Raw genomic sequence first — 18,330 nt, forward strand, 5'->3', positions numbered from 1 at the left:
GGTATTTTATAAACCCCACTGAGGAGGGTCTGGATTAACTGGGAACATGGAGAGGAATAGTAAGTTTTACTTTAGAAAACGTTTTCATAATTGAAAAATAAACTTTGAAAACCTATTTACCTTCAAAATAATTACTTTGTTGTTTTCCCTGAAATGTATTTTTCTAGTTTCATACCACACTGAGTACAGGAACAACTTTTGAACACTGTCCTCAACAAAGAGTACATTGGACAGAGACACAATAGACAGAGATTTGGGCACAATGTGGGGTTTCCTGAAATAACCTGTTATTAGATGTGTTCCCCAGCCCTCAAAGTCCTGGTATTGAAATTTTATTTTCTTGCCTTTTAATTTTTCCTTTTGACACAAAGCTTGACTCATGGAAGGTTTACAGCTGTGAGAGAATCAGATAGAAGAAGCTCTACATTGATTTCTTGGGTTCTTTACAAAGCATCCCATATAGGATGGAATCCTCTCCACACTCGGGCTATTTCTCCTGTAACTGAACTGCCGCCCAGCCCATGCTGAAGGTCTTCAGCTCCTCTCCCTGTGAACGCAGAGACACTTTAGCCATGCTCAGCACCACTGTTCTGCCTGTTTATTTCTTAAACTAGTTTTCCATTAATTTGAGAAACCTGTTAATCTACATGACAACTAAAAGAATGAGTTCAGGAGATTAGAAAATAAAGAAAAAAAAGGGAAAATTTGGCTGGGCTCTGGTGGGTCATTCCTGTAATCTCAGCCCTAGGGCAGGCTGAGGTGGGGGGATCACTTGAGGTCAGGAGTTGGAGAACAGAGTGGCCAATTTGGTGAAACCCCATCACTGCTAAAAATACAAAAAATGTAAGACCTACAACTATAATCCCAGGTGCTCGGAAGGCTGAAGCAGGAGAATTGCGTGAATGTGGAAAGCAAGGGTTGTAGCGAGCTGAGTTCATGACACAGCACCCCAGCCTGGGTGACAGAGTGAGACTCAGTCTCAGAAAAAAGAAAATAAAAGAATGATACAATGGTGTTTGGAAACTCAGGGGGAAACTAGGGGAAGCGAGAGAAAGATCAGAGACTACAAATTGGATTCCGTGTGTACTGCTTGGGTGAGATGCACTAAAACCTCACAAATCAACAGTAAGAAGTTAGTCAAGTAACTAAATACTACCTGTTTGTTTGCCAAAAATGTATCAAAAGAAACATTAAAAATTTTTTTGAAAACTGTGAAAATTGAGTACAGTATTTTCAAGTTACAAAGGCACATCTATCATGAGGCTTAATTATTTTAATGTTAAAAGAAATGAAGAGAACAAAATTTAAACAGAGAAGCAGTCAGACATTTCCTCTACAGCAATGAAATCTGTAGCATACATTTCGTATTCTGAAACTTAGCTTTCAGCCAGCCTGTGGGAAGAACAAGAGGACCCAGGACTCAGCATCGGGGTAGGAAGGAGGAAAGAAACCATCTGGACAAAGAAGGGAAAGAGAAGGGGTAGGGACTCGAGGCAGAGCCAGTCCTCCTGCTTGGGACCTGGGCCTAGGAAAATTAACTAGGGCAGAGGGAGGAGCCCCAGGCTGTGGATGCCTCTGGGGGGAACTTTACATCACTAGGGCCAGAGGAGGTCCTGAGTCCTAGGGGTATCCATAGCCTCCCTACCTTTGGTTGTCTTCTGGTCGACAACGTCCCGCAAGTCACGACACTTGCTGGCTCCCAAATCCGACTGGGCAGGCTCCAAAGCAGTGGGGTCTGGCACTACTGTCACTTCCACCTCGTAGATCTCAGAGCTGCAGGGCTGCTCCTTTCACATCACCCTGAGCTGGTCCCGCTTGGGGCTGGCATTGGGGTACAGCGTGTTCCAGGCACTTCTGCTCCTTTCTGCAGGGGTCTGTGCCTTTGCTGACTGTGAACTCATAACTAGGAGCCTCAGGATGGCTTCACAGAACTCCTGTGGGGGCTCTGCCTGGGCTTGACTTTGGTGCACATGTGACAGCTCAGTGTGTTCCCCATGGGGCAACTCTGATTTTCTTGGGCACCTGAGCCTCTGCCTGCCCATATGTCTGCAGAGCTCCACACCTACTGACTCTTCCTGGCAAGGCACGGCTGGCCTGGACAGCCCTGGACCATGGGGCTGTACCCTCCTTGCAGCCTGCACCCACCCTCACCTGGCCATCCTGAGCTGACTTCTCTGCAGCAGTCAGAATCTGCCTGGTTGATTTAGAATGGGCCTGGATGCACCAAACCTGACAGCTATGACTGCAGAAGGAGAGAGCACAGAGGAGCTCCTCATCCTCCATCACTACCCATGAACTGATGATCCCCCAATGTAGTCCCCCAACTGAAGACCACAAACTGAGGGCACAAAACCAAGGCAGCCAATGAGGGCAGCCACTGAAGGCCTCCAGGTGAACGCCGGTTGACCTGCCAACCAGACTGTTTTCTGGTTAAGAGGAAGCAATCATGCCCAGGGCACCTCCATACTTCCCTTCAGAGTCAGAACTTGAAGGCGTAGGTACAAGCCTTACTATGCCCTGCCCTGCCTGTGGTCCCACCCCACCTTTCACTCATTGCTGGCTGCTGGGAGCTTTCAGATTTCTCACTGTGCTGACGTTCCTAGGGATCATCACCTTACAATGAATGATGCTAAAATTACTGAAACAAAATCTGCCTCATGCACTAGCTGGGATTCATAGAACCTCCTTTCCCTTATTACCTCTGAGCTTTCTAGAAACTGGAAAAATGACAGAGTTCTGCATGTGCTTTCCGAAAAACACACTGCCATGACTTAAGGTTACCCTACAATGTAAAATGTTTTATATATTCAATACATAAATATTCAAATTACCTTTTTTTGAAAACAACACACATATTCAATGTAATTAACAAGATAAATAGAGAAAATTTCTACACTAAGCTCATCAATTTTGTCACACTCACTTTCATATAGCAACTTAAAATTTATGGTTTCAACAAAGAAAGGGGCTTATAGAAGAGAAAACCACCCTGTTAATACAAGATTTTAAATGTGATCCTCGTTGCTACTAATAAATAACAATTAACCAGTATGTATTGTGAACTGCCTCGTGACTATGGTAACTTATTTATTCTCTCTGACTCTTGGCTTGATTATCTACAAAATACAATACCAATTTTATAAGCTTTCTCTGAAAATTAGATAACAGAAAAAGAATCCTCCTTTATATATTGAACACTTACCAATGTATAGGCATTGTGTCAAGATTTTTACACACTTACCTTATGAAAGCCACATAACAACCCCATGTTTTAAATTACATACAGTATGCCAAGATTTTTACATACTTACCTTATAGAGGATACATAATACCCTCATCTTTTAAATTACAGGCATTATGCCCAGATTTTTACACACTTACCTTATGAAAGCCAAGTAGCAACTTCATATTTTAAATTATATTCATTATGGCCATATTTTTACACACTTACCTTATGGAGGCCACGTTACAACTTCATCTTTTAAATTACAGGCATTATACCCAGGTTTCTACACACTTACCTTATGGATGCCATGTAACAACTTCACATATTAAACTACAGTAATTATGCCCATGTTTTTACACACTTACCTTATGAAAGTCACGTAACAACTTCACAGTTTACAGTCATTATGGCCAGATTTTTAAACACTTACCTTATGGAAGCCACATAACAAATCCACATTTTAAATTTTGGTCATTATGGCCAGATTCTTACACACTTACCTTATGGAAGCCACATAACAACCCCATGTTTTAAATTACATACAGTATGCCCAGATTTTTACACACTTACCTTATGGAGGATACATAATAACCTCATCTTTTAAATTACAGGCATTATACCCAGATTTTTACACACTTACCTTATGAAAGCCAAGTAACAACTTCATAATTTAAATTACATTCATTATGGCCATATTTTTACACACTTACCTTATGGAGGCCACGTGACAATTTCATCTTTTAAATTACATGCATTATGCCCAGGTTTTTGCACACTTACCTTATGGAAGCCACGTAACAAATCCACATTTTAAATTATAGTCATTATGGCCAGATTTTTACACACTTACCTTATGGAGGCCACATAACAACTTTGTTTTTTAAATACCAGGCATTATGGCCAGATTTTTACACACTTACCTTATGGAGGCCACGTAACAACTTTGTTTTTTAAATACCAGGCATTATGGCCAGATTTTTACACACATACCTTATGGAAGTCACATAACACTCCCATCTTTTATTGATGAGCAGACTGAGGCTCAACCAAGTTAAAAACTCATTCCCCACCACATCATAATGAGTGATGGAAACCGGATGCAAATTCCATTCTGTCTGACAGCAAAGGTGATGCAACGTAACAGAGACTGAGTTGTACCCAGCATATGGAGGGAGTCACAACACGTGGGTTCCCTTTCTCCACCCTTTCATGTGTGAATTTCATTAGTTTTTATGGCTTCAGAACAATCCTAAACTCCCTCCCAGGTTGCCTTGCAGTGGTTCCCTTTTTCTTGGGGATGATTACTAAGCTGCATATTTAGACCACATATTTAGCTCCTTATAAACAGGTGCTTTGATTAAGAAAAGACATTTTCTAAGCCAAGAGATGTGTTGATCATGAAATAAAATTTTCTAGTCCCTAGGTTACTAATGGTGAATTGTCTAGCTTCTCTAAAAAATATATTGCTATTCCAGATTTAAAAAAATGACAGGATCCACAGAATTTGTGCAGAAAGATTTAGAACTATGCTGCAGGAGCACCTTACTGACAGCTGTGCAGGAAGACCAGGCTATACACACAAAAGCAATAGCACCTCCAAGGGCCAGGGGTGGTGGCTCCTGCCTTTCACCCTAGCAATGTGGGAGGCCAAAGTGGATGGATCACTTGAGGCCAGGAGTTGGAGACTAGCCTGGGCAACACAGTGAGACCCTGTCTCTACAAAATATCATTTTATATGACTGCACTCAAGAAGAGCGCCTCTAATATTGCTTTGTGATAAAGAAATCTGGTGCAGAATTCGAGATGTGAAATTTTGAGTCTTACCGTCGCACTTAAGTTTAACTAGAAAAGCTGTCAGACACTTTCTCTACAGCAATGAAATCTATAGCTTATATTTTATATTTTGAAAACCCAGTTTTCAGGAAGCCTGGGCAAAATGAAGAGGAAACAGAACTGGGCATTGACATAGGAAGAAAGAATTAGTGGGACTCGAGGCAGTCAGTCCTGCTTGGGGCCTGGGGCTGGGAAAGCTAACAGGTGAGAGAGCCCAGGCTGTGGATGTCTTTGGGGGGAACCTTGAGTCAGCAGTGGCCTCAGGAGCTCCTGCTGTATCCAATCTTTTGTAGGTGAGCATAACATAACACATAGATGAGCCAAGCAGTATTCGTTGCCTCCCTACCTTTGGTTGTCTTCTTGTCTGGAATGTGCTGCAAGTCAGGACCCTGGCCAGCTCCCAAACCCAACTGGGCAGGCCTCAAAGCAGTGGGGTCTGGTGCTACTGCCACCTCCACATCATGGATAATGGAGCATCAGAATGGTTCTGCTCGCCACACTCTGGCATTGTGGGACAACATGTTCTGGGTGCCCCTTTTTTTCTCTGCTGGTGTCTCCACCTTTTCTGACCTTCACTCATAGATGTCAGAGTCCCAGGATGGCTTCATAGAATCCCGCTTCAGCCCTGCCTGGTGCTGCCTTTGGTGTACATGAGATACTTAAGTATGGTCCCCTTGGGGCAACTCTGCTCTTCTCAGGCAGCTTAGGCCTTCACTTGCTTCCACGTCTTCAGAGATCAGAACATGCCGCCTCTTCACAGCAAAGTCACGCTGGCACGGGCAAGCCCCCAGATGTAGGGATGCATCCCACTTAAATCTCACAACTTACCTTACCCCCCTACCTTGAGCTGACCTGTCTGTAAAAGTTGCTAACCCGCCTGGTTTATTTAGAGTGGGCCTAGGTGCAACAAGTCTGAGAACAGTGATGGTAGGAAGAGAGCACAGATGGAGCTCCTTCACCTTCCACCACTGCCAAACCAACTGAAGACCAACAACTGAAGAGCACCAACTGAGGGCACTGAACAAAGGCAACCAATGAAGGCACCCACTGAAGGCCACCAGGTGAGGGCGCGTTGCCCTGCCAACCAGACTGCATCCTGGTTATGAGGACACAATCAGGCCCAGAATCCCTTCCATGTGTCCCTGCCAACTTGGAACTTGAGAGACCAGGCAGGTGGTTCACAGAGCTCCATCCTGCGAGCCACTGCATTCCACGTTTCATCATTCATTCCTAGCTGTTAAGACCTTTCAGGTTTCTCACTGTCTTGGAGTTCCTAGGGATTATCACCTTACAATGAATCATGCTAAAATTCCTGAAGCCAAATCTGGCTCTTGCACTAGCTGCAATTTATAGAACCTCCTTTCCCCTGTAACCTCTGAGTTTTTAATTAACTACAAAAATGACAGATTTCTGCAGGTGCTTTTAGAAAAAACATTGCCAGGAGCTAAGTCTACTGTGTGATGTCTAATTATGTTTCACATATATATACATATGCATTCAACCCATTCATATTCCATTTACATGTTTGAAATAAACCTATATATTCAATCAAATTAAAAAGAGCAATAGAAGACATTTTCTAAATTTATCCACTATGTATATCACAGTTTCCTAATGAGCACTTTATACAGCAACTTAGTATTGATGGCTCCAACAAATAAAGAGGCTTACGTAAGAGAAAAGCATTGTCTTAATACAAGATTTTAACTGTGATCAGCATTGCTACTTTCCACAGGCAGTTGCCCAGTAGATGGATTGTGAACTGCTCTGTGACGATAGTGACTCATTGAATCTTTCAGATCCTTGGTTTGATTATGTCAAAAATATGAGCAACACCAGTTTTATAAATTTGCTCTAAAAATGAAATGAGAGAAAAATAATCCTCCTTCTGTTTATAATGAAGACTTACAAAATTATAGGCACTGTGTCCAGATTTTTACACACTTACCTTATTGAATCCTTAAAACAACCCTTTAAATTACAGTCATTTGTGCCCACACCAATTTATATACATTTATATTATGGAAGCCTCTAAATAATCCCATCTTTTATAGATGAGTACAATGAGGTTCAGAGGAGTTAAAAGCACATTCACCATCACGTGCTAATGAGTGATGAACTGGGATTCAAATCCAGTTCTCCCTGACGCCATAGGTACTGCAACTTAACAATGATCAAGTTATACTCAGGACATGGAGGCAGTCGGAACATGTGGATTCCCTTTCTCTACCCTCTTATGTGTGAATTTGAATGGCTTTCATGGCCCCATAACCAACCTAAACTCCCTCCCAGGTTGCCTTGCAGTGGTGCCCTTTCTCCTGGAAATGACAAGGAATCTGCATATTTAGACTACAAGCATCTCCTTAGAAACAGCTTTGTTGATGGAGAAATGAAATTTTTGGCCAGGGATGGTGGCTCTCGCCTGTACTTTGGGAAGCCAGGGTGGGCAGATGTCCTGAGGGCAGGAGTTCAAGATGAGACTGACAAACATGGTGGAACTCCACCTCTACTAAAAAGTACAAAATTAGCTGAGAGTCTGGCAAATGCCTCTAATCCCAGCTACTCAGAAGGCAAAGGGAGGAGAATTGCTTGAATCCAGGAGGCAGAGTGTAGTGTCACTACACTCCATCCTGGGAAGTAAGAGCAAAATTTTATCTCAAGAAAAATACAAAAATTTCTAGGACTTAGGTTACTAACTGTGAATTGTCTAGTTTATCTGCAATAAGCAAAGGTAACATTACATGTAAAATGTCACAGGATCCACTAAATTTTTCCAGAAAGATTTGGAATGATGCTGTTGGAGCATCTCACTGATAGCTGGGTAGGAGGAGCAGTGGAAACACGCAAAGCAAGAGCACCTGCAAAGTCCAGGTGTGCTGGTTTTTTCCTATCTGCTCAGCAATGTGGGAAGCCAAGGTGGGTGGATCACTGGACACCAGGAGTTTGAGACCAGCCTGAGGAACACAGTGAGACCCTGCCTCTACAAACAATTTTTTAAGGATTAGAATAAAGAAGAGTACCTTTGACCCTCTCTGATCTTGCTTTAAAATACAGAGCGCTAGTACAGAAATAAAGATATAAAATTGTGTGTCCATATAGGGTTATTCAAGTTTAAAGAGAAGAAATGTCAAACATTACCTCTACAGCAATGAAATCTGTAGCATTCATTTTGTGGTTTGGAAACTTAGTCTGGCCAGCCTGGGGGAAGCAGAAGAGGTCCCAGAACTCAGAATTGGGGTAGGAAGGAGGAAGAAAACTGGATGAACCCAGCAGGGAACCAAGATCAGCTGGGAAGGCAAGGCAGACCCAGTCCTTTTGCTTGTGGCTTGAGCCTAAGAAAGCTAACTAGGGGAAGGAGAGAGGAGCCCCATGCTGTGGATGCCTCCAGGTGCAACCTTGGGTCAGCAATGGCCAGAGAAGCTCCTGAGGCCAAGCAGTGTCTGTCGCCTCCCTACCTTTGGGTGTCTTCTGGTTGCCGATATGCTGCAAGGCAGGACCCTCTTCGGCTCTGAATTCTAACTGTGCAGGCTCCAAAGCAGTGAGGTCTTGCATACTGCCACCTTCACGTGGTAGATCTCAGAGTGTCAGGACGTCTCTTCCCACTGCACCCTGAGCCTGCCCCGCTTGGGGCTGGCATTGGTACAGTGTGTTCCGGGTGCCTTTGCTCCTCTCTGCTGGATCTTGGCTCTTTGTTAGCCACCAACTCAGATGTCAGAGCCCAGACTGGCTCCGATGAACCCCTGCACCAGCGAAGTCTCGGACTGTCTTTGGTGCGTGTGGTCAGCGTGATCCACAAGGGGCAGCTCAGCACATCTCAGGCAGCTTGGGCCTTCACTGGCCCCCATGTCTGCAGACCTCAGCACCTGCCACCTCTTCCCAGCATAGGCATATCTTTCATAGGTAGCACCAGGCCATGGAGCTGCATATCACTAGCAGCCCCCACCCTGCTCACCCCGTCACCCAGAACTGACTTATCTGCAACAGCCACCACCCTGCCTGGTTTATTCAGAATGGGCCTGGATGCAACAAGCCTGAGTGCTGTGACTGCAGGAGGAGAGAACATCGATGGAGCTCCTTTCGCCGCTGCCCAACAACTCAAGGCAACCAACTGAAGACCACCAGCTGAGGGTGCCAAGCCAGGCAACCAATGAGGGCACCCAGTGAAGGCCACCAGGTGAAGGCCAGTTGCCCTGCCATCCAGACTGCATCCTGGTGTAGAGGAAACAATCAGGCCGAGAGTCCCCTGCATGCCTCTCCCTAAACTTGGAACTTGAGAGCACAGGCACATGGCTCCAAGGCCCTGCCCTGCTATTAGCCCACTCCACATTTTACTCATTGCTGGCTGCTGGGTGCTTTCAGGTTTCTCACTGTGCTGAGGTTCCTAGGGATCATTGCCTTATAATGAATGATGCTACAATTACTGAAACCAAATGTGCCTCATGCAGTGTCTTGGATTCATAGAACCCCCTTTCCCCCATAACCTCTAAGCTTCATAGAAACTAGAGAAATGACAGATTTCTGCATGTGCTTTCAGAAAGAAACATTGCCATGACTTATGGCTACCCTCTAATGTAAAGTTTTAAGCATATACATACACACAAATGTATTCAATAGATATATATTCAATTTACATTTTTTTGAAAATAACACACACATTCAAGCAAATTAAGACTAATAGAGGAAATTTTCTAAAATGTATACACTAAGCTTTATCACAATTTTCTATTGCTCACTTTCATGGAACAACTTAAAATTCATGGTTTCTTATGTAAGAAAGAGGCTTATGTAAGAGAAGCCACCACATAATACAGTATTTTAAACGTGATCCTCCTTGCTGTAATAAATAACAATTACCCAGTATGTATTGTGAACTGCTTTGTGACTATGGTGACTTATTCAATCTCTCTGATTCTTAGTTTGGTTAACTGCAAAATATAACAACAATTTTATAAACTTGCTCTAAAAATTAGATGAGAGAAAAATAATTCTCCTTCTGCATATATGGAACACTTACCAATTTATAGACGTCGTGTCCAGATTTTCACACACTTACCTTACGGAGGCCACATAACAACCCGAAGTTCTAATTACAGTCATTATGCCCAGATTTTACACACTTACCTTATGGAAGGCCCAGAACCACCTCATGTTTTAAATTACAGGCATTGTGGCCAGAGTTTTATACACATAACTCATGGAAGTCTCATTTTTTACAGATGAGCAAACTGAGGCTCGCTGGCATTAGAAACACATTTCCTACCATGTCATAATGAGTGATGAAATTGGGATTCAAATCCGGTTCTTTCTGACAGCAAAGGTTGTGCAACATAAGGAAGATGAGTTGTGCCCAGCAGATGGAGGAGTGAAAACGTGGATCCCTTTCTCTACCCTTTGTTGTGTGAGTTTCATTGTTTTTTACGGCCTCAGAACAATCCTAAACTCCTTCCCAGGTTGCCTTGCAGTGGTCCCCTTCTTCTGGGGATGATTACTAAGCTGCATATTTAGACCACAGATTTAGCTCCTTATAAACAGGTGCTCTGATTAAGAAAAGACATTTTCTAGACCAAGAGATGTGTTGATCACGAAACTAAATTTTCTAGGCCCTAGGTTACTAACTGTGAATTGTCTAGCCTTTCTATAAAACATAGGGCTATTCCATGTAAAAAAGTCACAGGATCCACTGAATTTGCAGAGAGATTTAGAACCATGCTGCGGGAGCATCTTCCTGACAGCTGTGCAGGAAGACCAGACTATACACACAAAACAAGAGCACCTCCAAAGGCCAGGTGTGGTGGCTCCTGCCTGTCACCCTAGCAATGTGGGAGACCAAGGTGGGCAGGTCACTTGAGGCCAGGAGTTTGGGACTAGCCTGGGTAACACAGTGAGACCCTGTCTCCACAGAAAATCATTTTATAAGATTAGAATCAAGAATAGTGCCTCTAGCATCACTTTATGATAAAGGGGCATGGTGTGGAATTTAAGATATGAAATTGTAAGTCTCACCATTGCTACTTAAGATTAACCAGAAAAGCTGTCAGACATTTTCTCTATCCAAAGAAATTTGTAGCTTACATTTTAAATTTTGACAACTTAGTATTGAGGAAGCCTGGGGCAAGATGAAGACGAAATTGAACTGGGTATTGGGTTAGGAAGAAAGAAGAATGGGTGGGGACTCGAGGCAGAGCCAGTCTTCCTGCTTGGGGCCTGGGGCTGGGAAAGTTAACAAGGGACAGGAGGGAGAGCTCAAGGCTGTGGATGTCTTTCAGGGGAAGCTTGAGTCAGCAGTGTCCTCAGGAGCTCCCGCTGTATACAATTTTTTATAGATCAGCATAACATAACATATAGATGAGCCAAGCAGTATTTGTTGCCTCCCTACCTTTGGTCGTCTTCTGGTTGCCAACGTGCTGCAAGTCAGGACCCTGGCCAGCTCCCAAACCCAACTGGGCAGGCCCCAAAGCAGTCAGGTCAGGAGACACCCCCACCTCTATCTCCTAGATCTTGGAGCATCAGGATGATTTAGCTCACCACACTGTGAGCTGGCCCTGCCTGGGTCTGGCATTGTGAGACAGCATGTTCTGGGTGCCTCTGCTCCTCTCTTCTGGTGTCTCTGCCTTTTCTGGCCACTCACTCATAGATGTCAGAGTCCCAGGATGGCTTCGCAGAACCCCTATTTTGGCCCTGCCTGGTGCTGCCTTTGATGCATATGAGATACTACAGGGTGGTCCCCTTGGGGCAACTCTGTTCTCAGGCAGCTTGGGCCTTCACTCGCTTCTACGTCTGCAGAAGTCAGAACATGCCGCCTCTTCCCAGCAAAGTCACACTGGCACGGGCAACCCTGACCATAGGGCTGTATCCCACTGGCAGTTCACATCTTATCTCACCCACCTACCTTGAGTTGACTTGTCTGTAAAAGTCGTGAACCTGCCTGGTTTATTTATAGTGTGCCTTGGTGCAACAAGCCCGAGAACTGTGACTTTAGGAGGAGAGAGCACAGGAGGAGCTCCTTCTCCTTCCACCACTGCCAAACCAACTGAAGACCAACAATTAAAGGGCACCAACTGAGGGCACTAAGCAAAGGTAACAAATGAAGGCACCCTCTGAAGGCCACCAGGTGAGGGCCGGTTGCCCTGCCAACCAGTCCGTATCCTGGTGAAGAGGAAACAATCAGGCCCAGAGTCCCCACCAGGTGTCCTTGCCAACTTGGAACTTGAGAGACCAGGCACGTGGCTTATAAGGTCCCATCCTGCCAGCCACCGCATCCCACCTTTCATTCATTCCCGGCTGCTAAGAGCTTTTGCGTTTTTCACTGTGTTGAAGTTTCTAGGGATTATTACCTTACAATAATTGATGCTAAAATTCCTGAAGCCAAATCTGGCTGCTGCACTAGCTGGAATTCATAGAACCTCCTTTCCTCCATAACCTCTGAGTTTTTTACAAACCACAAAAATGACAGATTTCTGCACGTGCTTTCAGAAAAAAATTGCTATGAGCTAAGTCTACTGTGTGATGTCTAATTATATTTCACATATATACACACATATACATATACATTCAATCTGTACATCTTCCATTTATATTTTTGAAATTTACCTACATATTCAATCAAATTAACAAGAACAATAGAGCACATTTTCTAAATTTATACACTAAATTTATCACAGTTTCCTGATGACCACTTTATACAGAAACTTAGAATCGATGGCTTCAACAAACAAGAGCCTTTTGTAAGAGAAAAGCATTCTCCTAATACAAGATTTGATATGTGATCAGCATTGCTATTTTCAATGACCCAATAAATGTATTGTGAACCGCACTGTAACTGTTGTGACTAATAAATGTATTGTGAACCGCACTGTAACTATTGTGACTGATAAATGTATTGTGAACCGCACCGTAACTATTGTGACTGATAAATGTATTGTGAACCGCACCGTAACTATTGTGACTGATAAATGTATTGTGAACCGCACTGTAACTATTGTGACTGATAAATGTATTGTGAACCGCACCGTAACTATTGTGACTAATAAATGTATTGTGAACCGCACCGTAACTATTGTGACTGATAAATGTATTGTGAACCGCACCGTAACTATTGTGACTGATAAATGTATTGTGAACCGCACTGTAACTATTGTGACTGATAAATGTATTGTGAACCGCACCGTAACTATTGTGACTAATAAATGTATTGTGAACCGCACCGTAACTATTGTGACTGATAAATGTATTGTGAACCGCACCGTAACTATTGTGACTGATAAATGTATTGTGAACCGCACCGTAACTATTGTGACTGATAAATGTATTGTGAACCGCACCGTAACTATTGTGACTGATAAATGTATTGTGAACCGCACCGTAACTATTGTGACTGATAAATGTATTGTGAACCGCACCGTAACTATTGTGACTGATAAATGTATTGTGAACCGCACTGTAACTATTGTGACTGATAAATGTATTGTGAACCGCACCGTAACTATTGTGACTAATAAATGTATTGTGAACCGCACTGTAACTATTGTGACTAATAAATGTATTGTGAACCGCACTGTAACTATTGTGACTGATAAATGTATTGTGAACCGCACTGTAACTATTGTGACTGATAAATGTATTGTGAACCGCACTGTAACTATTGTGACTGATAAATGTATTGTGAACCGCACCGTAACTATTGTGACTAATAAATGTATTGTGAACCGCACCGTAACTATTGTGACTAATAAATGTATTGTGAACCGCACTGTAACTATTGTGACTAATAAATGTATTGTGAACCGCACCGTAACTATTGTGACTGATAAATGTATTGTGAACCGCACCGTAACTATTGTGACTAATAAATGTATTGTGAACCGCACCGTAACTATTGTGACTAATAAATGTATTGTGAACCGCACTGTAACTATTGTGACTAATAAATGTATTGTGAACCGCACTGTAACTATTGTGACTAATAAATGTATTGTGAACCGCACTGTAACTATTGTGACTCATTTAATCTTTCAGATCCTTGGTTTGATTATCTCAAAAATATAAGTAACACCAGTTTTTATAAACCTCCTCTAAAAATTAAAGAAAAAATCCTCCTTCTCTGTAGAATGAAGACTTACAAAATTACAGGCATTGTGTCCAGATTTTTACACACTTACCTTATTGAAGCCTTAAAAAACCCTATCCTTTGAATTACAGGCATTTTGTCCACACCAAGTTTTATACCCTAATATTATGGAAGACTCATAATAATCCCATTTTTTATAAAGGAGCAAAATGAGGTTCAGGGGAGTCAAAAATACATTCATCATCACGTCCTAATGAGCGATGGAACTGGGATTCAAATCCAGTTCTCTCTGACGCCAAAGGCAGTGCAACATAACCAAGGCCAAGTTATACTGAGCACATGGAGGCAGTCAAAACATGTGGATGCCCTTTCTCTACCCTCTTATGTGTGATGTGGAATGGCTTTCATGGCCTCATAACTAACCTAAACTCCCTCCCAGGTTGCCTTGCCGTGGTTCCCAACCTTTTAGAAATGACTAGAAATCTGCATATTTAGACTACAAGCATCTCCTTAGAAAGAGGTTTGTTGATTGAGAAATGAAACTTTTGGCCAGGGATGGTGGCTCTCGCCTGTACGTTGGGAAGCCAGGGCGGGCAGATGTCCTGAGGTCAGGAGTTTGAGAGAAGCCTGACCAACATGGTGCAACTCCATCTCTACTAAAAAGGACAAAATTAGCTGAGTGTGTGGTGAATGCCTCTAATTAAAGCTACTCAGAAGGCTAAGGCAGGAGAAACACTTGAACCCAGGAGGCAGAGGTTGCAATGACCTAAGATGCTCTCATTGCACTTTATTCTGGGCAACCAGAGCCAAATTTTATCTCAAAAAAATAGATATAAAATTTCTAGGACCCAGATTATTAAATGTGAATTGCCTAGTTTATCTGCAATAAGCAAAGGTATTATTTCACGTAAAATGTCACAGGATCCACTGAATTTGTCTAGAAAACTTTGGAATGATGTCTCAAGAGCATCACACTGACAGCTGGGTAGGAGGAGCAGTGGAAACATGCAAAGCAAGAGCACCTCCAAAGTCCAGGTGTGCTGGTTCTTGCCTATCTGCTCAGCAATGTGGGAAGCCAAGATGGTATCACTTGACACCAGGAGTTTGAGACCAGCCTGGAGATCACAGAGAGACCCTGCCTCTACAAAAAAATTTTTTTTTAGATGATTAGAATCAAGAGGACATGCCTCTGACCCTCTGATATTGCTTTAAAATACAGAGCTCTAATCCAGATATCAAGAAATGAAATTGTGAGTCCCAAGAAGGCTATTTAAGTTTAAATAGAAGAAATGTTAGATACTTTTTCTATAGCAACGAAATCTGTGGCATTCATTTTGTAGTTGGAAACTTAGTTTCTGGCCAGCCTGGGGGAAGCAGATGAGGTCCCAGAACTCAGAATCGGGTAGGAAGGATGAAGGATACTGGATGGACCCAGCAGGGAACCGAGATAAGCTGGGAAGGCAAGGCAGACCCAGTCCTTTTGCTTGTGGCCTTAGCCTAAGAAAGCTAACTAGGGGAAGGAGGTAGGAGCCCCATGCTATGGATGCCTCCAGGTGCAACCTTGGTTGAGCAATGGCCAGATAAGCTCCTGAGGCCAAGCAGTGTCTGTCGCCTCCCTACCTTTGGGTGTCTTCTGGTCGCCAATGTGCTGCAAGTCAGGACGGTCTCTTGCTCCCAAATCCAACTGTGCAGGCTCCAAAGCAGGAGGTCTGGTATACTGCCACTTCGGTGTGGCAGATCTCAGAGTCTCAGGATGTCTCTTCCCACTGCACCCTGAGCTTGCCCCGCTTGGGGCTGGCATTGGGGTACAGGTTGTTCCGGGTGCCTCTTCTCCTCTCTGCTGGGGCTCGCCTCTTTGTTAGCCACCAATTAACATGTCAGAGCCCAGATTGCCTTTGATGAATCCCTATGCTGGCCATGCCTCGGGCTGTCTTTGATGCATGTGGTCAGCGTGATCCACAAGGGGCAGCTCAGCACATCTCAGGCAGCTTGGGCCTTCACTGACCCCCACGTCTGCACTGCTCAGCACCTGCCACTTCTTTCTAGCATAGGCACGGCTGGCACAGGTAGCACCCAGGCCATGGAGCTGCACACCACTAGCAGCCCCCACCCTGCCCCACCTGCTCACCCTGAGCCAACTTATCTGCAACAGCCACCACCCTGCCTGGTTTATTCAGAATGGGCCTGGATGCTGTGACTGAGAACTGAGAGCTGTGACTGGGGGAGGAGAGAACATTGATGGAGGTCCTTCCACAGCTGCCCAACAACTCAAGGCCACCACCTGAAGACCACCAGCTGAGGTTACCAACCCAAGGCAACAAATGGGGGCACCCAGTGAAGGCCACCAGGTGAAGGCCAGTTGCCCTGCCATTCAGACTGCATCCTGGTTAAGAGGAAACCATCAGGCCCAGAGTCCCCTGTATGCCTCCCCCTAAACTTGGAAGATGAGAGCACAGGCACATGGCTCCAAGGTCCCGCTCTGCCATCGGACCCACCCCCCCACCCCTTTAATTCATTGCTGGCTGCCTGGAGATTTCAGTGTTCTCACTGTGATGACATTCCTAGGGATCATCATCTTACAATGAATGATGTTAAAATTACTGAAATCAAATCTGCCTCATGCACTATCTGGGATTCCTAGAACCCCTTTTCCTCCATAAGCTCTGAGATTTTTAGAAACGAAAAAAAAGACAGATTTCTGCACTTGCTTTCAGAAAAAAGCCTTGCCAGGAGCCATGCCTACTCTATAATGTGAAGTCATATTTCATATATATGTATAGATACATCCAATTCACATATATTCGTTTTACACTTTTGAAAATAACATACATATGCAATCAAATTCACAGGACTACCCAAAGAAATTTTCTGAACTCTACACACCAAGTACAACACATTTTCTAATGATCACTTTGATAGAGCAACTTTGAATTTATATTTTCAACAAACTGAAAGGTTTATGTAAGAGAACACCACCACAAAATACAAGATTTTCAATGTGATTATCATTGGTACTTTTAACTAAAATCTACCCAGTAAATATATTGTGAATTGCTTTGTGACTGTGGTGATTTGTTTAGTCTTTCTGGTCCTTGGTTTGATTATCTCAAAAATGTAAGTATCATCAATTTTATAAACTTGCTCTAAAAATTAAATGAGACAGAAATAACCCTTCTTCTCCATGTATTCAACACTTGAAAATTATAGGCATTGTGTCCACATTTTTACACACTTACCTTATAGCAGCCTCTTAACCCTCCCTTTTGAATCACAAGCACTTTGCCATAATTCTTACACACTTACCTTATGGAGGCCTCATAAACATCACATCTTTTATAGTTGAGCAAACTGAGGCTCTGATGAGTTAGAAACACATTCATTATGACCTCATAATGAGGAATGGAACTGGGATTCATCTCCAGTTTTCTCTGATGCCAAGAATGGTGCAATTTAATGAGGACCAAGTTATACCCAGAACACAGAGGGATCAAACAGACGGATTCCCTTTTCTACACCCTCATGTGTGAATTTCAGTGGCGTTCACGCCTCAGAACAATCCTAAACATCCTCCCAGTTTGCCTTGCAGTGGTTCCCTTTTTCTTGGGGATGATTAGCAATCTGCGTATTTAGACCAAAAGCAACACATTTTAAAAGCTGTGTTGATCAAGAAATGAAATTTGCTAGGCCATAGGTTACTTACTTTGAATTGTCTAGCTTCTCTGCAATAAATAAAAGGCTATTCCATGTAAAAAAATCACAGTATCCACTGAACTTGGGCAGAAAGGGTGGAACTATGCTGTAGGACCATGTAACTGACAGCTGTGCAGGAAGACCTGCAGAAGCACACAAAGCAAGAGCGCCTCCAGCGGCCAGGTGCGGTAGTTCTTGCCTGTCATCCCAGCAATGTGGGAGGCCAAAGAGGGTGAATCACTAGAGGCCAGGTGTTTGAGACCAGCCTGGGCAACAGAGTGAGACCCTGTCTCTACAAAAAATGATTATTTTTAATTATTCAAATCAGGAAGAGTACCTGTAATCCTCTGCCATTGCTTTGGATACTTTGCAATGGCAGTTTGGATAGAGAACTTTGGTCTAGAACTTGAGATATAAAATTGTGAGTCCCAATGTGCCTACTTAAGTTTAAATAGAAGAGCTTTCAGATATTTTCTCTACAGCACTGAAATCTGTAGCATCCATTTTGTATTTT

At 43.3% G+C, this 18,330-nt stretch overlaps 1 protein-coding gene across 7 annotated transcripts in view; it reads right to left on the reverse strand.

Annotated features, from left to right (window-relative positions):
- LOC128932554 (uncharacterized) overlaps positions 1-8,555 on the reverse strand; it is a 55,779-nt gene extending 47,224 nt beyond the window's left edge. For all 7 annotated transcript variants that reach the window (XM_078329671.1, XM_078329669.1, XM_078329666.1 and 4 more), the window contains exon 1: positions 345-8,555. In XM_078329671.1, coding sequence (XP_078185797.1) covers positions 345-381 — 37 coding nt within the window. In that variant the 5' untranslated portion in view covers positions 382-8,555. The remainder of the gene's footprint in view (positions 1-344) is intronic.
- Between the last annotated feature and the right edge of the window lie 9,775 nt (positions 8,556-18,330).

Source organism: Callithrix jacchus, chromosome 7, assembly GCF_049354715.1.
Source record: "Callithrix jacchus isolate 240 chromosome 7, calJac240_pri, whole genome shotgun sequence".
NCBI classification, from domain to species: Eukaryota; Metazoa; Chordata; class Mammalia; order Primates; family Cebidae; genus Callithrix; species Callithrix jacchus.